Source organism: Colletotrichum aenigma (genome assembly GCF_013390185.1).
Source record: "Colletotrichum aenigma strain Cg56 chromosome Unknown KSG_Cg56_contig03, whole genome shotgun sequence".
Taxonomy (NCBI): domain Eukaryota; kingdom Fungi; phylum Ascomycota; class Sordariomycetes; order Glomerellales; family Glomerellaceae; genus Colletotrichum; species Colletotrichum aenigma.
In genome coordinates, this window is record NW_023500909.1 from 5,824,961 (window position 1) to 5,848,464 (window position 23,504).

The following is a 23,504-nucleotide window of genomic DNA, read 5'->3' on the forward strand; positions in this document are numbered from 1 at the left end:
GCGGGGGCGGGCCGCCCGGCCACTACTGTAGTTGGCGTGTGGAGCGTCACTGCTACTAGCGCTTGGCTGACCTGAGACGTGGCGGATAGTGAAGTGATAGGATTCAGAGTGGGCATCGAAAGGGTATCACACCGGCCCTCGGAATGAGATGACGGCTGGGCTGGGCGAGTTCAGGGTTCAATGGCACGAATGCAAATTGAGTAGAACAACTTGGAGTCATTTCGCATAGTCTCCAACGGCAGAGCATGTACAACCAGGTACCTTCGACTTCGCAAACAGATGGGAGCCGGGTAGCATTGCCAGGTTGTGCATGGCAAATCTATCGGACTTGGCATTTGGGAATGAGAAAAGTTCACTGTGAGAGCCTCGCGTGAATATGCTTACAGAAATCATCAATAGCACGCGAAAAGTGTTGGTACAAGATGAGGACAGGCTGGCAGAGGCCGATGCAGGCAGCCAACCGCTCACCGAGGGCTAATGATAGAAGAGATGCAGGTTAGTAGGCCTTGGGTTCACGCATAATTATTCGATGCGGTCAGCGAAAATACTCTTCTAGTCAGTCTGAAGTCCCTACACGATGCATGCCCCAGGGAGCGACCTGAGGGCAGCTTCGACGTCGGAAATAAGATTAACTACAACAACAACAACAGTCCGAAGTCTACCAGATATGTGTTATATGAGGACAGTGGGAGTAGGAGTCGCGTCAACGCCGAATAGAGTATGTGCACAAACAGTTACTAGATAGGCGAGTTGATCTCTCCAGAACTATTTCTCTGTCAATGGTCTGCTCCGTCGAGGGCCTCTCTGTGCCATTGCCTGTGTCCAGTAGACCTCGCTGCCCTATCTTGCGCTCATCAACTTGTCTTCCTGCGACGGACATACAAAACTGTGGGACACGAAACACTGCTAAACATCAAGCCTGGGAAAGCAGAAGATGGTGCCGGTGTATGCGCCCGTCGGAAAAGACTCTAACGTTGGAATGTTGCACGCTAGCGAAGGGGCGTCGGAAGATCTTTCCTTGCGCTGGAGTATTCGATATTGTCAATCTTGGTTGCACAAAGGCTGTTTTGCCACGTATGCGAGGTTCTGATGCCTGCAGGGACATGTAGAAACAGCATTTGATCACCGGTTTCATACGAAGGGATCCCTAGTGTTGTAAATCGAACAATACTTTCAATGATACATGAAGCTGAAAGAAGACATGTCCAACCGGTGACTGGAAATGACAGCAGATCCGGATAGCCTATTACAGCCCTTCTCTTGTTTGTATTGGTAACACAACTACCGGAAGCTACCTTCTTTGCATGGATATCGTATGCGAATCCGGTTTTCACCATGAATTGTGATACATGGCATCTCTTTGAATGGCCTCTGCGTCCGCATACCTGATATGGACTCGTTCATACTTATAGACCTTATGGACTCGATACTGGTACGCATTTGGAGGCTTTGTGACGTACCTGCTCGAGAAGCCAGCGCGCTTCTTCATGTCAATCTCAACCTATACTTCAAAATTCGGCATTTCTGGTCATGTTGATCCTTGTATTCTCAACTCACTTATGGATTTTGCCATTACTGTTGGTTCAACATCTCTTGATTAGGTCTGTACGCGCCAGCGACCATAGTCGGACTTATGGGCAACACCAAGCTACCGTCGAGGGCATCAAAACTTGCACGCATGCTGACAATGCCTGTCAGAAGCCAATGGTCTCAAAGGTACCAGAGAGCTTTCCATATGTCGGTCAATCCCTGTTTGATATGATCTTGAGCTTTGTTGACTTTCTGTAGATAAGTCATGTGCCTGGTACTGACGTCTCCGCGAGGACATCGACAGTACCAGCGCCAAGGCTAATTACTAGGATGGTGTCCCGCAACGCCACGAAGTCAATCTCGCAAGAACGGACTTTCAAACCCAGATCCCTTCGGAACCGGAAGCTGCCTCTTCCTTGGGGACATTTGTGTCCAATGCATGAATTATGTGCCAATGGTACCATTGCAACACTGTCGTCCTCCCGTGTCGCGGCGGCGCCACTTCGATCAAGTTCGCATATCACTACCAATATTACCTCTGCCAATTCTGTGGGCCCGAGATCAACAAATTCTCCGTCCTCATTTCAGCTCAAGGGCGGCATCAAGACTGTCCATGACGTAGTCACAGTCAACGACGTGGTCACAGTGACCATCGACCCAACCCCATCATCATCATTCGTGACATCGACGAGGTCTCACAATCAAAATACAAAGCCCGGCCCCAAGTCAAACATCATCAAGCCGACATCAGCCACACAGTCACCGCCTCCAGCCCAGCCGTCCGAAGCGGTGTACATATTCTTCGACTGGGCCATCTCGTCTGTCATCACGACCACCACATCCGGTGGAAACTTTGTCATGCTTCCCCGCCTCACAAGCCTCGACGACAAGACAATTCACGACATTTGCAACGATGAGGCTGTCGGGGGGATAGGCGCTGGCATGAGAACGTCTCCTGACTCCCCAGGGTTGCCACCAAGTTTCGAGGCCAGCCAGGACATATACGGAAAGAAGGGATGCAAGTACATCAGTGGTTATGAAACGAAATCTGCCGGAAGATTCAAGTGTGATGACATTCTCGAATTCGAGTGCATCACGGATCCTCAAGAGAATGAGCATATCGACTGTCCAAAGGCAGAGACACAAGAAAGGTTCTATGTGCCCAGGGTGAGATGCTTCTTTCCTGTTGGAAAATGAGGCATATCAGGATTTGAAGTATCATTGATTTCTAATTTCATTACAATTATCGTGTCTTCATCTTAGCGCAATAGAGCGACTTTTTCCATATACGTCACATAAGCCGAAAACTTTCGTCGCGTCTCATCTTCAACCCAAGAACTTTCAGTGAATTTCCGCGTCTTAAGAGGAGCAAGCAAAGCTGAAGCGAACGCCCTGGTAAGGGGCCTTCGAGCAGCTCGCGTAGTTTACGCCCTCAACCACCGCAGGGACGCAGGTCTGAATGGTCCTGTTCGTAGCCACGTCGACGACGGCGGTGACCTCTGGTTCGGCGTAGAGAGGGATGTTATCGTCCTCGCAAGCCAACTCGAGGTTGTAGTACGTCGTGTTTGTCGCGTCGTCGGTGACGTTGAAGGGGTTGCGGCAGATAGGGTCGAAGACGTAGGTGTTGTAGGCACGGATGGAGGTCCAGGTGGCGGTGCCCTGGATGGCGCCAGAGGTGTCGCAAACCTCCTGGACGTCGGATGTCTTGGTGGGAGTGAAAGGAGACCAGGCGATGAAAAGGTTTCCGTGGGGGAAGGAGAAGTAGCCTAGGTTGATGGGAGGGTAGGAGGTGTTCAGGGCCGAAGCGAGAACCACGAAAGAGGCGCCGACGAGGGTGGTGAGTTGCATCTTGATGAGTTTTGGTGAGATATCGGCCGGCGTCAATGGGAGAGTGTTGAAGGTCTTGTTGTAAGAGGCGTTGAAAACGGGAGTTAATGATCGCTGTTCAGCTGGCACTTGGTTGTTTAAATACTTGGAAATTTTTAGATCTGACCTGACGTCGGCTTTTCAGCCGTTCATCTTAAGAGCCGTTCCTAGCGTTGTGTTAGCGGTGCATGGTGGTTGTTCCTTTCCGCCTCCTTTCCGTGCAGTGGTGGATGGGCTAAACAGGGGTAGGTTCAGGCTAGAACCCTATTACTGACCGACTCGGATGGGCTGGCGTTGGATTTACACGCTCGCTAGCTTGCGAAAGTCCCAACGGGCTATTTCGCTAATGCCCGAGAGGCTTGTCACAGTCGATAAATGTCAACGTTGCGTGCCGATTCGATTCTTGCGTCCATTGTTTGCTGGCAGAGCAGACCGTTGCGCTACACAAGCTTCGTAACGGCAGTTTACGCTATCCAGATGTGGCACAGCGCGGCAATTACCCTGCTTTTCCAAGAGCTCTAGAACCGGCTTGACCAAATACGAGCAGCTGGATGCCAGGGCGTCTAGGCTGCCGTTTGTCCTGTGGGGGCAGCATGCAATCCTCCTCGTGTTGAATTGCTGGCGGCCCACTGAAATCACCTTTCTTTTTCTGATCAATCATCGGCCAGCAAAGCCATGCTCCATCAAAACCCGATCGAAGCGCCGAGGCGGCCGCCCCGTGGATATGAGAGCCGATCAGCCGATACAAACGGAGGCATCGTCAGGGTCCAGGAAGCAGCTGAATGATGATTTGATATGAGAGAGAATAGCATTCAAGAAGCCTACTGACGTAATCAAATGACCCTGAACATATTCGACTTGACTCCCCTCTTCAATCCCTCCGCCTTTCCATTTTCATACTCGACTCCAGCAGCGCCGCCCTCACCGGACATGCCCTCAAGCTTCAGTCGCAGCTCTTCATCCAACTCTGCCATTGTCTTCTTTCCCTTGTCCGTCGATTCTCGCGCTTCTCGCGGTCGCGGAGATAATTCAGATGGCGGGGTGTTTTGGGTTTGGTGAGTTGTCGCGGCGGTGGACAAGTGGGCTGACGCGATAGCAGCTCTTGACGCGACCGAGCAGCGTCTTGCTGCGGCAAGGAGAAAGCCAGGCGACGCTTTTCGCATCATTGCACTCATGTTGATGATAATCTTGTGTAGGAGATAGCTTTTCGGGGTCTTGTCCAAGTTGTCTGATGGTGCTGTAGAAGGTAGGGTTTAAGTTCGGCGATGAATTTGTTCATCTTGTGGTGATATCATCATTTCACAATTAATGTTTCCTAGGTGGTCTGTGCTTTTAACTGGCGAAGGCAGCCATCTTGGGTTGCCCGAACATCGTGACCACACGAAGCATGACAACATACCAGTCCTTCGGTGTAGAGCAAGCCAAAACCTCTTCTTCTCCTGTTACAACAAGAAGTCAGCACCGCAGATTTGCGTCTTCATCGACCAAAGTCCCAGCTGCCCCCTAATCTATGAACTTTCTCTTTCTCAGCCAGACTGCGACCTGGGCCTGAATGACTGAGTACCTGTTGGGTCAGTTGAGTGAATTCGAGATTCGAGCTGCAGGCAGCGCAATAGCGAGGGACTTTGGTGATGATGCACCCCATTGATCAGCAAGGCCCTACCCACTGAGTAGTTTTCCGACTCTACCACCTAGGCAATCATCTTGTAGCTCTCAGCTCACGCTGCTCAAACCGCCCTGACTGTGGCGGTGTCGCTGTCCCTTAGTAACCCAAGCTCCGTCCAGTAGCAAGGGATAGATCCTTAGCGTTCATTTTTGCCAATGACGACAGCCTTTTAGCCAGCTTTGCCCCGTCTCGCAGCGTCTTTGAATGCCTTACAGGGCACACTATTTTGCTTGGCGACTGTGCTGTCACCCTGAAAAAGGCATGCAGATTGCAACTCACATCACAGCCACTCGTCGTTCCCGTGAGAAGCGGCCGCCTTCTGCAAGCAGTCGCGCACTCATCCCAAGAAGAATGGTCCAGGATAAATACTTATTCTCCCCCCATTCCTCCCCTGGGGGCATCATGAACATGTTCTGCACGCCTTCAATTCACCCTGCCGAACCCCGCTGAAACAACAGATTTTACAACACATAACTCCACTGAGCCCAGTGTCGCCCATCATGTCGTCCATGCTCGATGTCGGCGATGTCCAACCCCCTGCCTACGATGATACAGTCAACGAATCGAGGGCACAGCTAAGCTGCGGCGAAACCCCGACCTTCTATCTGGACCGCACGACCATCTTCGCCAACACGGACCCACCACGTGCGCTGTATGAGCTGAGCAACGACGTATGTGAGGCCAAGTCGGTGGTGTATGGGGTTCAGAAAGTGGCGTACAGGGTCACACAAGCAGCTGGCGGAGATAAGGTCAGGACTCGGCTGGACCACATTTACGATTTCTCGCTCGACCCCCTTGCAGGGCTCGAATCTTCAAAGCTCGCCGATGCGGTCGTAATCGAGGGAAAGATGAACTCCAAGAGAACATATAAGGAGATTCACCTCGTGCCCGGAGTCTCTTCGTGGAAGGTCAAAGACCACTTCAAAGCCGGGGAGAGCGTCATGCATAAGCTGAAGCACGCCGATGAGATCCAATGGAAGAACATGAAGGGCGAAGTCATCGCCGTTGAGACTGTGGCAAAGCGTGACGCGGAAAAGAAGTTGAGCTGCTTTCCTCAACTTGAGATCAAGATGGGCATGGATGACAAGGAGATGGATCTTTTGGTTACCTCATGGATGGCGCGCGTGTGGCGTCAGTCAGCCAGTGAGTTGAAGGAACCAATGAATTGGCAAGACTGTGAGTATTTCCGGCTCAAATAACCCGATCGTTCTGCTGACAACGAGTATATAGTCAAGACGATGTCGAAGAACGCATTTGGAACCAAGGGAAATCGCTTCAGCGCTTGGGATCTCAACCCGGGAAAGATATTCTGATCGCGCAACCGGATCGAAGTTTGAAAAAGCGCACATGGACAGTTTAAGTCATGCTATGCCTTGGATGATGTTCTGAGAGGTGTTCTAGATACCCTTTTATCTGTTTTTATAGTCGCCGCCGCACAGTATTGAAGCATTGCTGCTGGGCTGTCGGTAGCATGCTGATAGCAATAGAGATAGTGCTTGCAGGGATCAAGCTCTGAAGCCACCTCTAAAATGGACCGACGTTCAACACCACAGGCAAAACGCGTCATCGTTCAACGTAGAACCAGCCTGCCGGTATGAGAAGGATCCTCATCACTCGCATTGTGTCGTTCCAACAAGGACGACATCCTTGGAAACACTCGCCAAGCACGTGGCCTGACGGTGCGGGGCAATGAAACGGACTTGTTGGTGTTGCTGATCGTACGATGGCACACCTGATAACTATTTCCGCCATGATGCCGGGGAGAGTTCCGGATCTCGCAACTTTGGCACGGCGGAAGTAACGCCACAAGGAGGGGGCCATAAGTAGTCCATCACCGTGCTTCCGTTCGTCCAGCATTAAGACGAGAACTCACCCATCCCTCAACTCACATCGTCCCAATTACATTTTTCACCCACCCCAAATCGAATATTTAACAACATGAGAGCGGCAAGATACTACGGTAAAGAGGATATCCGTATCGAACAGATCCCGGAACCTCCCTGTGGACCCAACCAGATCAAGGTAAGACGAAGCTCCAGCTCCCTCCGCACTGTCATCCAGTCTCCAGCAACCTTCAGCACCCCGCGCGGGGAAAACGCATTGCAACACAGTGACATTTTTTCTGGAGTTGAACCCTGAACTTACCACCTTGCTTACCCCAGATCGCCCCGGCATTCGTCGGAATCTGCGGAACCGATCTCCACGAATACCTTGGCGGCCCCAACTTCTGCCCCGCATCCAGGCACCCCGTCACAGGAGACACTATTCCCGTCACCCTCGGCCACGAGTTCTCAGGCGTCATCAAGGAGATCGGTTCTGATGTGAAGCCCGAGGGCAACATCAAAGTCGGCCAGCCGTGCGCGGTGCAGCCTACAGTCTACTGCGGAAAGTGCGCCGCCTGCACGAGCGGAGCAGAGAATGCATGCCACACCGGCGGCTTCATCGGGCTCAGCGGCGGGGGCGGCGGGCTGAGTGAGGCGGTTTCCGTGCCTGCAGACCAAGTGTTCCCTTTGCCCGACGGCGTGCCACTCGAGCTGGGCGCCCTGGTGGAGCCGCTTTCAGTCTCTTGGCATGCCGTGTCAGCCGGGAACGTTACGCCTGATTCGACGGTATTGATCATGGGCGGCGGACCGATCGGGCTTGCTGCGGTACTGTGCTTGATTGCGAAGGGGGTGAAGAAGATTATCGTTTCGGAGATTGCGACTGCTCGCCAGAACTTTGCGAGGGAGTTCGGCGCCACTGACATTATCAACCCGAAGGAGCAGGATGTTGTCAAGGAAACTTTTGCGATAACAAATGGTATTGGTGCAGATGTTGTTTTCGACTGTGCTGGGGTACCCGCCAGGTAAGTTGCAGCTTATGGTCCCGCTCAGAGGCTACCGACTAACGCCTCGCCAGTGTTCAGGCTGCATGTCTCGCAGTGAAGACCCGAGGAACAATAGTCAACGTAGCTATTTGGGAGAAGGAAATACCCTTCAACCCCAACTGGATCACGTGGCGAGAGAGCTCGTACAAGTCAGTCTTGGGATATCAAAAGGCAGACTACCAGGCTGTCATCGACAACCTGAGAACTGGTAAGCAAAATGCACAACTTTCTGGAAATTCACCAGCTTACAAAACGAATCAAGGAGCTCTAAATCCAGCATCGATGATTACTCGCAAGATCCCTCTCGATGACTTGATTGATAAGGGGATCAAGGCCCTCATTACAGACAAAGATAACCAAGTCAAGGTTTTGGTTGATGTAAACGCGAGCTTATGAGACCACGTCTGATATCGGGTGTTTCATATTCTTGAAGTCGCAGTGATAGTAATGATTTTGGAAATATTGACAGCCATATTATGCTACGATTTCTATTTCGTGGCAATGACGGGATCTCCGCTTATAAGGGGACCTCTCATTTGTGCAGAAACATCCACACGTGCCTTCCGTCATGATGACGCTCTACAGCTTTAAGTCTTGCTGTTCTCGTTGTCGTTATTATGTATCTTTATTATTATTATCATCTTTTCCTTTTCGTTAATTTCATCATGAGTGTGATTAGCTGGACTATTCATTTTGTATAGGTAATTATCATCCGCGTATAAGTAGTTGAAAATATTCGAGATGTAAAGTAGGTACATAGACGGAGAAAATTGGGTGTTCTGTAAGTACATTTCCTTCATCTACTCTACTTATAAACTTACTGGGAATGTCATGCAAATGGAAGCGGCTGAGTCTACGTTATACAGTGGCCTGTATGGCATTATGACCGGGAAGTGCCGCAATCATCAAGTTCAGGTCTGGCTTCCTTCTGGTGAACGCACTCTTAAATCATGCATGCCTGTGGCTGGCCAGTTATCAATCAATTTCAGACTTTAATAAGCGATCATTGGGACAGATTCGAATCACAACCTTCGCTGACTTGAAATCAATCTTGCAAGTGCCTCCAGGGTCAGATTAGCCGCGCCTCATGTGAAGCCTTAGGCAGAAGGATGACATGAGAATGAAGTAACAATCTGACACCGGCGGTCCCTGTTGTGACAACCCGCCCTTGCCAAATGCAGACTTACGAAAAATTACATCCAGATATCTGTCGTACAAATGGGGACTCTCCCCTGTGGGACATCCCGAACTTATCAGACTTGCAGTTTGCTGCTTCGAGCCAATTGGTGGCCTTTTCTCCCAGCTCTTCAAATGGCGCCTGGGTCAAAGTAATAACAGAATCCTTGTGTAACTCCCCTTTGGAACTGTTACAACTGCCGTTCTTTCCTGTGTTACATTTCCAGACTCCTCTTCATGTGGTCGCAATGTAGTCGGCATTGAAGATGGCCATCCCTTTTATAGAAATGTACATTAACCGGGGTTTCAGTTCATCCGTCACTGTAGTTACAATGACCGGGGACCGGCCTCACGGACCACTATCTCCGATCAAGTTCCAATTCATTCTGGCATCGTCTGCAATGGCATACGCCACAGCTGTACGTCCGAGGCAGAGCCTACATTACTGTTCCAAAGTTCCTTTCTGAGCATACCCTGCGATTCCGAGAATGGAAGGTAACTTCCGATATTCAGCTGTCCCCACAAGGCAGCCGTCAACTGGATCCTAAATCACAACCCCTCAGCTGACTGGCGTCTTGGCACCACAGCCAATACGGTTAACAGGAGGCTCGATGCAACCATCCAACCTATACCCATACCTAACAGCAACGTACTGACAAAGCAGCGATCGACCGAGGGAGCGGACGTACGACGATTGCCTCAAGGGATGACTTGCTTTCGGGATGTATGTAAATCGAGAATGGGTGCTTATAAACCGTATTGTAGCTAAATTGATAATCGTCCTCTGTGCATGGAGGGCCACCTAGCTTCAACTAGCATTACTACCAGGTAATCAACAGTGCTTGAAGAATAGTCCTGGTAAATGTTGTTGTACGCATCTGATTCTGCTCTTGAATAGATGCGTTCAGCAGTTGCACAATTCTTTTAAAGGGAAAAATGGCTCTCGAGAGACGGTTGTGCATGATGACAGCATACAAAGTTAAAAAAAACATGAAATTGGACTGATTGGTTGTGCAGCAGGTAATGCAAGTGCATGGGTGGATAACGGCCTCATAGGGAGTTTAGTTCCAGAACATCGATGACTGTGCCCGATGACAGCATTTCAGGGTTGCAAAAAGTGCTTAATCCTATCAAGCAACTGACTATCGATGCCATCTGCAGCCTAATCAATCGTTGACCGGTGCTTCCGTGCCCATGCGATGCTTACTTTATTGATCCTCAGCACTAATATCGGTCAAGCAGGCTGCGAGAAGTTTGTGCACGAGCTAATCACAACCTGCTATTTTTTGCTGCAAAACCTTGCGATGTCCATGCTGCGCCTTCGAGATGCTGTAGCCCAGGACCTTTGGAGTGGGATCGGAAGAACTTTGGAGTCAACGATAGCATGCAACATCAATTCAAAGTGAGTCTCATAGAACTTTTCGTTCCTGGTTTTGTCTATAAAAGCCTCGAACATTCCCGTGGAAGTCGATTAATGTTTCACTCATCCACAGCACTACCAATCTCATCTTCATCTTCTTCCCCCCAGAGTCAAAGTTCACAATGTTCGGCCTCAAGATCACTTCAGTTGCCCTGCTTGCCTTGTTCAGTACCGTCTCCCTGGCCGTGCCGACATTCAGCGATGCAGGTATGCTTTCGGCTCGCCAAATCGACACCAGTGACTGGGTCCCTTTCGAGTTCCAGGGCAAGACACTGAAGGTTAACCCTGCTGCTCTCAACATTACCAAATCACCCGACGAGGTTTCCGTTGCTGTCATCACGAACGACTGCTGCGGTGGTAGCAGCTTTGTCGGCACTGGAGCCCCATACCCAAACGTTGGCGACTGCGCCGTCATTCGCGACTGTAAGTAAACAACACACTTCATCTCCTCGAGCAAAGTCTCTCCATACACGGAAGCTTGTTCCGTTCAAACCTTTGAGGTTAACTAACCACGATGTCCAGGGGCCTACACACTCAACGCCTACTGGTCTATCTGGACGAACACCCCAGACTACCACGGTGTCGTGGTGTACGGCACTTGCGTCTTTGGAGCTGGTACCAGAAATACTTATGACACTTACATTGGATCATCCGATATTGGTGACCTCGTCCGGGATGCCATCAACGGCCACTCTGTACGTATCCCTATGATCGGCAGCAATGCCATACCAAATCTTTGACTGATGCAATTGGCAGAGCAACGGCGTCGTCAATTGTGCCGGCGACATGGGATGTGAGAACCAGTGCACACAATCTGGCTGCCCGTTTTCCGGACGCTCGGCTGTATTCTGGAAGATGCAGCACAACTGATGTGACCAATCATGGCCACATTGGCAACATGATTCAAAAGGCGATGCAAATGTCTTCTACAACGTAACACGCAAGAATGTCTTTGGATGGCAGGCGGCCGTATTTGTGGAAGATGAATGGGTTCCATTGGATTATATGCTCGTGTTTTAGTAGCCCTGCGCTGCGTCTTTCAACAAGGCCAGCTAGCGCTGCCTGAATATGATGTACCTTATTGAAACAAGCCTTGCATAATCTCTCTAATTTTCATGCCCCTCTAGTAGCTGACCCGAAACTCGACTGTCTCTTTCTCGTGTTCATCGTAGAGGACCTCGCGGTCTCTGATCCACTGGAACAAGCAAGATCCGCAGGGGCTTCTGACCCCAAAGGGATTCAACTCTACAAGCTCAACTGTCCGGGTATCTTCATCATAGAGGAGGTCAAAGGAAATCCCCTGTGCCATCATCATCCTGTCGTTCTCATCTTCGCTCTTCAAGTCCGCCAAGATCTGCTGTCTGATGTGTTCCGCCTGCTGACAGATTCTGCGAATGATGGCGTTCTGCTCGCTTTCTGGACTAGTCGCAAAGCGCCACGGCTTGTGCCAACGGTACTGAATGATGCCAGTGATCCTGCAATCGCCAGTTCGACAGAAGACTCTGTACTCCCGTTCCGAAGCCATACGCGGGTCAAAGAGTAGAAAGAAAAGTTCGACTGTTTTCATGCTGTCAAGACAGTCTTCCAGCGCAGCGCGGCATCGACCTGAGGTGACGAGTCTGAGGATGATTTCATCGACTGAGTGGAGTGACGTTTTTCCGGGCACCTTCTGTGCTCCGTCTTTCGGTGAGCAAGCATCCAAGCGGACAAAAAGGCCCTCGGGAGGGAAGCACAACGACGAGAGCGCCGGCGCAATCTCGTCGTTGAGATCTTCGGCCATCGTGAGATTGACTCGCTTGACTTGAATGGAGGCGCTGCAGGCTTCGTAAAGTATGCGGGCTTGCGACCGAGTGAAGCTGACTTTCTGGACGACGTCGGGGCTTAGGCTTCGTGAAGCAAGAATGAGTGGCAACCACCTTTCGTAGGGGTATTGTTCGTTCGAAGTCCTTTCCTTATCGGGGGCCTCATCTTCGGAGTGGAAGCATGTGTTGAAATTTGTTGGCTTGCCAGTGTCAACGTCGCCTTCGACTGCGGAGAAGTCAATCATATTTTTGATCCACTGCATCGTCGCGTAAGATGTCGAGACTGTTATATTTTGGTGATAAGGCGCAGGCTGCTGGTAGCGTTGTATTTTTGGTTTGTTGTTTGTGGACATCATAGGCCAAGGACAACGAACAGTCATCTTTTTGAGTTGTTTCAGTGAATCGGAGAAAGTGCGACTGCCCACAAAGGTCATTAACTACTCAGGTACCCAAAGGCCTGGTCAAGTGAATTAGCACCCAAACTAGGCAAGAACTCAAATTCCAGCCACAACCAGCCTAATGCGTCAGTAGATATGAGGGAAGGTTGGGCTGCAGTTGAGCTGAAAATGCGTAGTTTCTTCTGAAAGGTTCAGGAAGTGCATGTCGATTAATAGGTGCAAATCAGCTCCAAACTTGGGCGGGACAGAAGATAAAAGATATCTGAAAGCTATTTGCCTATTGTTCAACGCCATGATTTTGGTTTACATCCTTACAAAATCTCTGAGCATATCAACTATTTTTACCCGGAAGTCTGCCAATCCAAACTTTCCCACATGCGTCGTCACTAGCGGCAGAGACAATGCTCACTGCAACGCAGCGGCATCTTTTAAATAGATGAAAATGTCCGAATTGGCTTCGTAGATTCTTCAATAGGATGACTAAGCGATAGAATCTCCGTGAAAACCATGGCTGTGTTGGAATATAGGCACGAGCAATTTATCACCCTTCTTGGCAACTATTTGAGATGTTCATGCGTAGCTCCAAGCTCTAGCTGCAAGACGCGACCTCAGACACTGAGGCTGTGACTCCCTCGAACGGTCCGTTCAAAATGGTGAGCTCGCACGAGCTGCCAAGAGAGTATTCGATGTAAGGTCCGTTAGGCAATGAAATACCCTTCGGCCCACCTGATGGCTCGCAACCACCACCACCTCGACCTCCATTACTCGAAAATTTAGTGATGCACGCAGCTTGGGCCGTGGCGGTATATGTGAGGGCGGCGTAGAGGGCGGCGAAAAGAAGAGTGTATCGAGCCATGACTGCAAAGATACTGCTAGTTGCGTCAAATCAAAAACACCGGGAAGGATAAATACAAAAAGAAATACTCACTGAATGTTGGTCCACTGAGCTTGATACGATACGCTATGAAAAATCGGAAATGCTGAAGCGGTCTGGTGACAAATGCTTTTTTAGGGGATAAGAATAGAAAGAGACAACCGCCAGGAGGACCTTTTCCGTCTTAAATATCAAGAACCGTCTGAAGATTTGAGTCAGTCTGCCGGTGTATTGATGAATGATCTTCTCCTCTCAAAGCTTCCTGTGTTATAAAACAAGGGGTATGGAATAACCCGACCCCCTGAAGGGGGTGTTCCCCGAAGTAAGGAGGTGTAGGCAAGTCTTTTCCCCCTTACCCCCCTAATAATGCGTCTACCTGCAGTCCCTGATGATTTTTATCTCAATGCCCTGAGAAATTCATGGGGAAACCCAACAGTACTGACTCGGGATGAACTTATGTTAAGACACGCAAAACACACAGTTCGCCTCCTTGATACAGGCTTTCCAATAAGAGCATGTTACATGCCAGGCACTCTCGGAAGCAAGATTAAGTGATTTTCCATTTACTTATGCCTCTAAAAGTGCACGAAGTTAAGCTAGAAAGGAAAAACGAAGACCGCAAATCCCGCTTTTATCGTAATTAGTCGTTAAGCCGGGTGGTTCAGAAGTACACATTCTAGGAGATACATTGCAGTCATCTGGCAACTCACGCACCCTCTTTAAATCGCAGATCCCGACCAGGCTGAAGACGAATTGCAATTCATCATGTTATCCTTTTTGATAGAAAGATTTGATGGGATGTAATAACTCTTCGGCCTAGTAGGCATCTAGGTTTGATTGCGAAACGTATCCCACCGGGTGCAGGATGACGCCGAAAAAGGCGTCTACAGTGCGGTCCAATTTTTACTCCAACTACGAAGTAAATTGAGTCCTCTAAGTAGTCAAGTGAAGATCTCATGCTTCTTTGCATGCATTGATTGGATGTTCCGCACAAGGGGTTACCTGCGTCATGCGGCAGCCGGTGGGATACGGGGGGCTAGTCCGCTAGAATCAACCCAATGCGCCAACGTGACTAGGCCGTGATCGAGGACTTGTTGCTTGTCAGGACGCGGGAAGGAGACTTCGCCCAACCGGCTGGTATGCTACAACGTCTCGCATGCCATGTGTCTATCCGGTCGCAAAGTTGAAGCTCGCCTGCGTCCGGGCGGGATGTTGGGTGGATGCTGCGTCGACTGCAACAAGCGACTATTGGTGTGGATTTAAAACAGAACGTGATAATCCAGTTGGGCGCTTAGTTGTTGCATATCTTGCCTCGTGCAGTATAACTTCGGGAGTGCAGCAACCGGATTGACGCGAGGACACCCTGACAAACATTATCAACCCTTCAAATGAAAGGAAGTAATTCACAAGGACCTTCGCGACTAAATAGAACGAATCGTTCTTCTTGTACTAATCCTTATACATAAATCACAGCAACAAGTCACCTTATCCCCACGCGGCTCCGTTCAAGAGTCATAGTTGATTACCTCTCAGTAGTGCTGGCTGAATTTATATTCACTCTCGAAACACCTGGCGTCGAAGTGCAGTGCATCTTTCTGAGCCATACTTATAGGGACGGGCAGTTTCTCACTAAGTTCAATGTTTTCCGTGATTCAGAGTAGGACGATTTGGCTGAGGGATGTGGATCAACACAGACAGGACGTGGAGTCTATCTTGCTGACAGTCTAGTTGGATGGCACGCAAGCTCGAACGAACGCCAGAATGGCGCATTCCAAGGTGGTACAAAACATCTTGCCACCTACATGTATCACATTTAGGTGCTGTATCAACACTTTACCAAATAATTGTTTCAACATGGTTTCTCAGAGCTCCACTATTCACAATGAAAACTCTCCGATTTAGTTGAACAGCGGCACAACATGAGATCAAAAGCACTGACAAACTTGCCGTGATCATCAGTTGCCTAATAACATTCGGGTGCTTGCACATAATGCGGAGGCTCATCATATTAATCATGCACGGTTGCAAATTTGTCAATTATCCTGAAGTAAAAGGTAAGGACAAATGGCCTGTCGGGTAAAGATCTGATTGTTGATAAAGAGCGTTCTGTCTCTTCGACGTCTGAGCCTTAGAATGGTGCCTAGTACCCATGTTCTCACATCGTTGGCGTAATGGTCGCAGCCGCCTAAAGTGGGCGAAACATCTGACAGGTAGGCTCTGTCGCAGAAGGCTTGATGCGCCTTTTGTTGCTTAAGGGCAGCCTCCGAACGGGCCCTTGGACCAGTCGGGGACGCAGCCCTGGCGAGCCTCCAGCTCAGGCTCGGCCTGCTGGCTAGAAGGGGCTGCAAGAGCCAGGGTAGCTTTGACGGTCAGTCCAGTTAGCTCAACTTATTGATAACATGGCATAGCCCTATAATCATGGAAACGTACCGAAAAGAGCCAAAACAGAGATGTACTTCATTTTGCCGAGGATAAGGAGTGCAAGTTGCTTGAGAGTGTTTTGCAGTCGTTGGGAGTGATAGTGTAAGGTCTAAAAGTAGGCAAGTAAGGAGTCAGGAACCAGACTGCTCTTATAGTTGTTCAACCCCCTCCAACTCTAATCCCGATCTGCGATGTTGGCTATCTTGGCTATTGGCCAGAAAGCTTGGCCTAGGCAATTGCTTGTAATGGTGGATACAGACCACCAGACTGCATCACTTTAATATCGTTTGTCGTACAACATCATGTCCCTGGTCCTATGTTGAGTGGTCAAGCAGATCTGATTAGATGAGATAACTGATCATCAACCGTGGTCAATCTTGGATGCTAGTGACAAGAACGGCAACATCTTCGAGAATCCCACTCCAATTGACGTCATAAGATGGAACAATCCAATCATCATAGGCTCTATGGATCACTTGGAGCTGCGTTATGGACGTGGAGTTGCATCCCGCGCGCCAAGTCGACCGCGCGGTCGAAGGGTTCCGCGGCGGGAAAGTTGAGCTAAGCCCGTCTCCATAGGTAACAAGGTGCCGGGGTTTTGAATCTTTCACGATTCTAATTGACTCGTTTCTATGTCTTTGTTCCAGAGCAAACTGCGGACTCTAAGGAACGACTCTGATGTTATGCACAGCTTCAAGCCCGGTGTCTAGACCTGCGCTCCGACAAGGCGTGGCTTTGGGCATGAAAGCTTCCAAAGTAGCTTTCCTGCAAACGATGTGATGTCAATCTCAGTGCATTTGAATACCTCTAAAGATTTCACACAGCATCCCGTGCGGACTTTACTAATATCCTCTCGTTGAAGCAACCGTGGTAGCCAGGTCAGGGCGCAGTATTACTCAACGCATCGAATTAACCTCTAAAAGGACAACCCGAAGGGAATCTAACACGTCAGAATATATAATTGAGAAGCACCCCAAACACTCTCTACGCAAACTTCTGAGATTACAATTGACCTTTCTTTCTCTGGCAACTATTTCGCTTAATACATCCATGGATGATCAAGGTTCAGTCTAAACACCGCACTGTGTGTCCGACTGCACTCTGGTATCAAAACAGAGTATATAGACCATGTCCCTAAATTTCACCTGGATAGCAGAAAACGGATACCGTTTATAGCCTCAGAAACCTTTGTGTCGCCGTTAACTCGCAGAAGCCTCGTTACTAAGTCCGATCGTCCGAAGTAACTGGCCGTTTCCGGTGGACGGCTCGGCCCCACCCGTCGGAACTTCAGCCGATCGGTGAAGCAGGGTTGCGATGCGTAACAGGACGAGGGTAAAGTTGGTCTCCCATCTGATCTTCAGATGCGACGGAAGCGTTGTAATTGTAAAATTGACATCGCCTCATTTTCTTGTCTCCGCGCAACTTTTTTCCCTGTAGATTCGCCTACCTATATTTGATACGGATAACAGTGACGACGTTGGAGACAACAACAATGACGGCGACAACGGCGGCAATAATGACAATGACGATGACAGTAAATCAGAGTAAGGTGCACAACCATAGGAAATGTAGTCGCTGTAGAACAGGAAAAGTAGGCAGTCGCGGAAAAGCAACCGGAATTCTTCTGGGAACATGATCCCATAGCTTCGACAAACATATCAAGCAGTTCGAGCCCTTCAGGTCAGCGCGTTGCCCTCAAGTCTATCATCAAAAGAGATGACGTAGTTATAGAGGTCTGCATCAGCATCCAAAATATACGTACACCCGAGAATCCGAATATTCCCCAGTGTACTCCAATCCTCTGATGACATCACCCCAAGCAACTTGACACATAAGCCTTGGAGATGTGCCTAAAGTCTTACTGCCTCGGGTTTCGTCTTACATGCTTTGCCAAGTATCTATTGGGACTTTGTAATGAGGCTTTCCGAAGTGCTTCCATAGAGAGAATTTTGTCCATTTCCCGTGGATGAAAAGTCCCCCGTAAATCGTGGCCCCAGGTACTGCAGGGTCCACTGCACTTATATTGACGTTGCAGCCCCTCTTGCGTCAAAGAATAATTATTCATACAAACTAGACATCAATTTTCTTCTGTTGACAATGATGATATTTTGCTACGCCGGCCGATTCAAACTACCAAAAGTGTGTCAGACCAGTCGGTCAGATAGGACCGCAACCGGCCATCCAGACGTGTTGCAGCCGCCATCGGCTATGCCCTCATCGGCTACGCCCCCATCGGATATGCCCCATCGGACACATCTGACATATCTGACATGCATCCTTCTCCCCTTCTAGCTTTTTTTTTGATCTGACATGCATGATCCAGCTCTGACCTGATAAAAGCCTCGAATTGACCCGACCTCTGAGTACAAGCTCTCTTCTCTTGTCAACTCAGTCATCGTCCCACAATCATGGCAGAGTCAAAGTCCGAGACGACGTTCTACGTCACAATCCACCTAGACCCTGAGAATGTGGGGAAATGGTTTGAGATAGCCCAGCCGGTATTTGAGAAAATCAAAGCAGAGCCTCAATTGGTCTTTTTCGAGTTGTACAGATCTCCGGATGACCCTGGAGCTATCTCGTGGCTCGAGAAGTGGTGAGTGCATTACGATATGCTTTCTGGCCCTAGTCAATCTATTCTGGCTTATCCCCTTCCCATGTTTCAAGCAAGGGATTCTGACCAGAATTGCAGGTCCGAGTCTCGTGAATGGCTCTTTGAGGTTCGCAACCCTCTTTTGATGATAGCGACCTCTACAGAAGTGACATCTAATTGGACTTGACCACAGATTCAACTGAAGAAAGACTACTACACGAACTATTTTGCAGCAACAGAGCCCCTCTTCGTCAAGCCACGCGAAATAAGGTTTCTCACCCCAGTTGGGTCGCCTTTCTTTCACTCGAAGAGTTGAATTCCGTCACTCTTGGCGTGCATCCATCTGGCATCATGGATTCAGACCCAGGTCACGTGGTTGGAGGCGGACTCTCCATGTCGGCCCCGAGGCTTTGCGGCCATACTCCTTGACATCATGATTGGGCGAATCATAGATTCGCGTACCTACTTGGTACGACGTCGAACTCCTTTCGGATTAAAGTTCAATGGTCGCACTAAGGGGTTCGTGGGGGTTCATCGGCTATGAGGCACGGGCATCGGTGGTTATCAGTTGGCTCCGGTTCAGTCCATACCTTAGACAAGCACCTCTTTAAAGACAACGCCGCATGGGCTGCAATACATCGCCGCGCCCATTTCTCATTACGTGTGCTACGTGTGTCTCGTCTTTCAAGTACTCCCAATCCCCGAAGATGCTATGAACCGAGGATTGGTCGCTCCATTGCGGATGTCTTTTGCCGATTGAGTTCGGTGCGATAGGGGGCCAAGGGAGCAAACGGGGTCTTCGAGATCCAGCCCCCATGACCACGAGTGTACATTGACACGGCGGTTGCATTTGTAACTTCCGCAAGGCTGCTTTTCCTAGGATTTTATGGCTTCTGCTGCCAAGAGACCCCCCTCGGGCCCGTACGTCGTACTCAGCATGGATCGCAATCCACTTTCAACACGCTCATCGTTTGCCGAGCCAGAACGTGCTTTTTGGCCATCAGTAACACGATAGCAAGATCTTAGTTTACAGCTTTTTCCTGTTCGTAGCCTGTATCATGGGAAGGAATGCAATTGAATTTAATCTAATATGAATGGAATCAAGCAAAGCATTCCTTGAAGGCTTGAATGCGACCCCGCGCAATAGTGCTTCGCATAACGCCATTGTGCCCTGCATTACTACCTGCAGCATGCAGCGGCAGTTTGTTTCAACATGCAAGCATCTCAGGAAAATTCCCTGCATTGCATCTGGTGTCTCGCCCGGTGACTACGCAACTAGTGCCGGCTTCTGCGTGAGCCAAGAGATAAGTGCAACACCAGTTCCTGCGTTGCTCGCGGCACCAACGAAGTGCTAGAGATCCTACGGAGTATTACCATACCCATGAATGTTTTCTGCCCGACACTTTGGCTCCTTTGCTGGCTTTGGAGGGCTGCACCCTGTATTCATTCGCGGAGGCATGCGCGTCGCGCCTAGGGTTGAATAGGGGTATCTCATGCTCGAGGCCGTATCTTTCCGTCGTCGATTACGTTCTCGAAGCACTCTTTTGTACTTCAGTCGAACTTACCAGAGGAGTCTTGACTTGTACCTGCTCATCCGTTTGGACTTTTTTGCATGCTATCTGAAGTTCGAGTCGCAGTCCAAAGACTGTGCTTTCCTCGCTCATAGACATTCAAGATCCTCGCCAGTCCCACTGAGCACTCAAGATTAATGAGACCTGACCCATCTCGTCTATCGCATCATCAAGAATCAAGACATGCACAGCTCGCCACTTGACCCGTTATTGGAGCTCTGCACCGAAAGGAAGGCATTTTAGAGTTCACGGTATCGCAACTCCCTGTGCCGTGAGGGCGAACACCACTCTCCAACCCCGGGAACAAGTGGGGTCCGGTCATTCGAAGCACCTCCAACGGTTTATCGACAAGGGTTATTGGGACATGGGCAGACAAGGGCACCGAGTCATGTCTTCCGAGACCCTGTGTGTGACTACCGGTTCTCGTTGCGCCGAGGAGCCCCCAATGCATGGTAGAACCTGGAGGAATATCAGTCACGGAAGATTCTCCCCTGCGGCAGTGCCCGGGCATTTTTGCATGCTATCCTGTTTTATGGTGATAACGGCGGCCATAGTAACCCAACTGCTACTTCGTAGGTGCCAGATGCCACGCCAGCGTGAGTTAGAGAGGGAAGGGTCTCTTCCGTTGATGAACCGACGGTGACAATCTGCTGCGAGTAGTATGCGACACGACACTCCTTTGCTATTGCCATGATCAGGATCAAAATTGCCTCGAGACACCTTCCGACACATATTTCACCGTGGTCCCCACGGCCGGTTTATGGCACCGTGTTCACATTTTAAGCAACGACGAACACGACGCTCTCAGTACCGACCGAACACAGCAAACTCGTCTTTTGGTCAGTGACCTACGGGCGCGAATTTGCCCAAGTTGCCTGCCATGGTGACAATGAACCACGACTACACCAAGGGCCAGATGATCGGTCTGGCCGTTGGGTTCATGATCATTCCGACCATCTTTTATGTCCTTCGAATATGGGCGAAGCTGCTCGTCAAGCGGTTTGCGTGGGATGACTACCTCGCGGGGTTTGCGCTGGTTCGTTCTTGCCCTCCATCTATCTGCCGGTCGGGGTGCTGACAGATCCTGCAGCTGGTTTCCATCACCTGCTGTACTTTACAATTGGCTAGTAGGTTTTACCTTCACATTGACTTTGATCATTTGAGGCTAATCATCTGAACAGCCGCGATCCATGGACACTTGGGCCAACACCAACCTACGTTTCCTGACGGGTCCCCGATCATGGACGATCCAGGGTTGATCTTCTTCGAGGAGGTGAGCCTAACCTTAAACTTTCGTCTTGTTCTTGGCTCCTGCTAACAAGCTTTATGTCGACGTAGACCAAGTTTGCACTGAACATGATATCCATTCTGGGCTTGGGCCTAGTCAAGTCCTCCATCTTAGTGTTGTACAGGAGCCTTTTCCCAAGTCGCAGGTTTCACTACGTCGTGTATGCCGCGCTTGCTTTCGTCATTGGCTGGACCGTCAGCTTCTTCTTCTCTCATTTGTTCACATGCTATCCTATCACTGTTTTCATCGAGCCTTACTACGGCAACTCCTGCGTGCAGACGGTGCCAATGTTCCTGGCGCTGCTGTTCACCGACGTGGTGGCGGACTTTGCGATACTCATACTTCCCATTCCGATGGTCATAAGGGTAAGAATGCCGCTGAAGAAGAAGTTGGCTGTGATCGGGATGCTCGGGTTGGGCGCAGCGTAAGTTTGCATAACCTTGATGTCAAAACGGGATAGTTAACAGAGATGAAGGGTCTGCGCAGTGAGTGTTACGAGAGTGATCGCTACTTTTGCCATTGCGGAAGAGTACATCAAGCATCCGAACGACGTCATTTGTAAGTTTCGACAGCAGCCTCAATCCGATAGAACTCCCATTGACCTCATCTACAGACTATACTGCGCCAGTATTCTTCTGGACGAACATTGAGCTTTCTTTAGCCATTGTATGCGCCTGTCTTCCAACTCTCCGGCCAATCTGGTTACACTTCTTCCCGAAACCTGCGGCGACGGGCAGCAACTCGTATGAGTATGGATCATCAAAACGTTATGGCGCCCGTAAGAGCAGTCTCAGAACACCGCCTTACGAAGAGTTGGACGAACTTGAATTGACTCGGCATGATGGGTTGACCCGGTCAGGATCAGTCAGAGAAAACGACATTGTGAGGGAGACAACCATACACCAGACGATTGAGCCGTCGGACAATTCCAGCACGGCCAACTTGAGAACAAATGGGCTTGGGCTATAATCGGGATACTAAGGGATGTGGGTGGAGGCGTTAATGGATTTGGGGGCTGGACGGATAATCGGAACTTTACCTCGCGGAAAACAGTTGCCAACAGGAATTGAGCGCCATCGACGGGGCTGGGTTGCAAGATCTTGGCCATATTCTACTTGAGTACCATTTATGATTATTCCTAGTGGGCTGCGCCCAGCACTACGCAGTATTACGAATCCCTCAAGGGTCGGAGGCCGCGAGTGATTTCATTTGATCCCGCGGTGTGCGCAGGGTGTAGGCATCACGTCTAACCTAATCGAGGAAGAGTCACTTTTTTGACCGTTCAGGGTTGCAACGCCGTGAACAGAAGTTTCAATTGTGGGGTTTATAATCGTTGCCGTTCATGCATGGACTGTCAAGGTATTCTGTTCTTTTTGTCAGTGGTGAAATCTGGACGAGATATTCGTTTTCTTACAATTCTTCGATCGGTGGTCGTGCTACTGACCCGCTGATGATCTGCTTCAGCGGTCGAAATAACCTCAGTATCCGCTCTTTGGGGGAGGGGCAGTGGAGAGTGCCCTATCGAGTCAGGGAAGCGGGCGATTCTGCAACACGATGTGCAATCGTGAGTTGAACAGCAGAAATCCCGCACAACCAGGTCGAACCCAGCTCCGAGCTCCACACGTGGCGCGGGGGTTTTCCAACACGACCTTGCTCTGGTGGAATTTGCAATCTCGGGGACGTAGGAATGGACGGCTGCGTTGGTGTCTTGAAGGCTGGCAAGACTTCGTCGTACGATTGGAATATTCGGACTACGCCCCGTCCGCTAAGGTCCGTATGCCCCGAGATGCTACTGTGCCACTGAAGATGGGGAAGATCCCCTATCCCTGCCCTTGCCAAGGCACCTGTACTATGCAGTATTCCTCACGGAAGGGCCAACGCATTCGGCAATTCATGTTCTTCAACGGCGTTGCTATCAAGGTAGGTCATCAAAGGGGCTTCTGGAAAAATCACAGCATGTCACGCAGAAGCGTGCCGACGCCCGCTCACAGACCCTTAAGATCCCAAACCTGTCCTTTCAAATGCACGAACTCCTT

At 49.9% G+C, this 23,504-nt stretch overlaps 7 protein-coding genes across 7 annotated transcripts; 5 read left to right on the forward strand and 2 right to left on the reverse strand.

Moving 5' to 3' along the window:
• Positions 1-2,889: 2,889 nt before the first annotated feature.
• Positions 2,890-3,378, reverse strand: CGCA056_v005544 (uncharacterized protein; the record flags this gene model as incomplete). The annotated part of the gene is made up of 1 exon (XM_037320796.1): positions 2,890-3,378. One exon carries the CDS (start codon positions 3,376-3,378, stop codon positions 2,890-2,892), a length of 489 nt encoding a protein of 162 aa, XP_037181550.1.
• Positions 3,379-5,562: 2,184 nt separating this feature from the next.
• On the forward strand, positions 5,563-6,375 carry CGCA056_v005545 (uncharacterized protein; the record flags this gene model as incomplete). Its single annotated transcript, XM_037320797.1, has 2 exons — positions 5,563-6,238; positions 6,293-6,375. The coding sequence occupies 2 exons, from the start codon at positions 5,563-5,565 to the stop codon at positions 6,373-6,375; spliced, it is 759 nt and encodes a 252-aa protein (XP_037181864.1).
• A 625-nt stretch (positions 6,376-7,000) lies between these two features.
• On the forward strand, positions 7,001-8,324 carry BDH2 (putative diacetyl reductase [(R)-acetoin forming] 2; the record flags this gene model as incomplete). Its single annotated transcript, XM_037320798.1, has 4 exons — positions 7,001-7,084; positions 7,225-7,907; positions 7,961-8,136; positions 8,191-8,324. The coding sequence occupies 4 exons, from the start codon at positions 7,001-7,003 to the stop codon at positions 8,322-8,324; spliced, it is 1,077 nt and encodes a 358-aa protein (XP_037181866.1).
• Positions 8,325-10,646: 2,322 nt separating this feature from the next.
• Positions 10,647-11,394, forward strand: CGCA056_v005547 (uncharacterized protein; the record flags this gene model as incomplete). The annotated part of the gene is made up of 3 exons (XM_037320799.1): positions 10,647-10,947; positions 11,047-11,219; positions 11,281-11,394. 3 exons carry the CDS (start codon positions 10,647-10,649, stop codon positions 11,392-11,394), a joined length of 588 nt encoding a protein of 195 aa, XP_037182004.1.
• A 253-nt stretch (positions 11,395-11,647) lies between these two features.
• On the reverse strand, positions 11,648-12,589 carry CGCA056_v005548 (uncharacterized protein; the record flags this gene model as incomplete). The annotated part of the gene is made up of 1 exon (XM_037320800.1): positions 11,648-12,589. One exon carries the CDS (start codon positions 12,587-12,589, stop codon positions 11,648-11,650), a length of 942 nt encoding a protein of 313 aa, XP_037181861.1.
• Positions 12,590-18,427: 5,838 nt separating this feature from the next.
• On the forward strand, positions 18,428-18,796 carry CGCA056_v005549 (uncharacterized protein; the record flags this gene model as incomplete). Its single annotated transcript, XM_037320801.1, has 2 exons — positions 18,428-18,612; positions 18,709-18,796. 2 exons carry the CDS (start codon positions 18,428-18,430, stop codon positions 18,794-18,796), a joined length of 273 nt encoding a protein of 90 aa, XP_037181860.1.
• A 2,273-nt stretch (positions 18,797-21,069) lies between these two features.
• CGCA056_v005550 (Satratoxin biosynthesis SC1 cluster protein 4) lies at positions 21,070-22,437 on the forward strand (the record flags this gene model as incomplete). Its single annotated transcript, XM_037320802.1, has 6 exons — positions 21,070-21,216; positions 21,271-21,307; positions 21,362-21,453; positions 21,519-21,892; positions 21,944-22,026; positions 22,082-22,437. The coding sequence occupies 6 exons, from the start codon at positions 21,070-21,072 to the stop codon at positions 22,435-22,437; spliced, it is 1,089 nt and encodes a 362-aa protein (XP_037182040.1).
• Between the last annotated feature and the right edge of the window lie 1,067 nt (positions 22,438-23,504).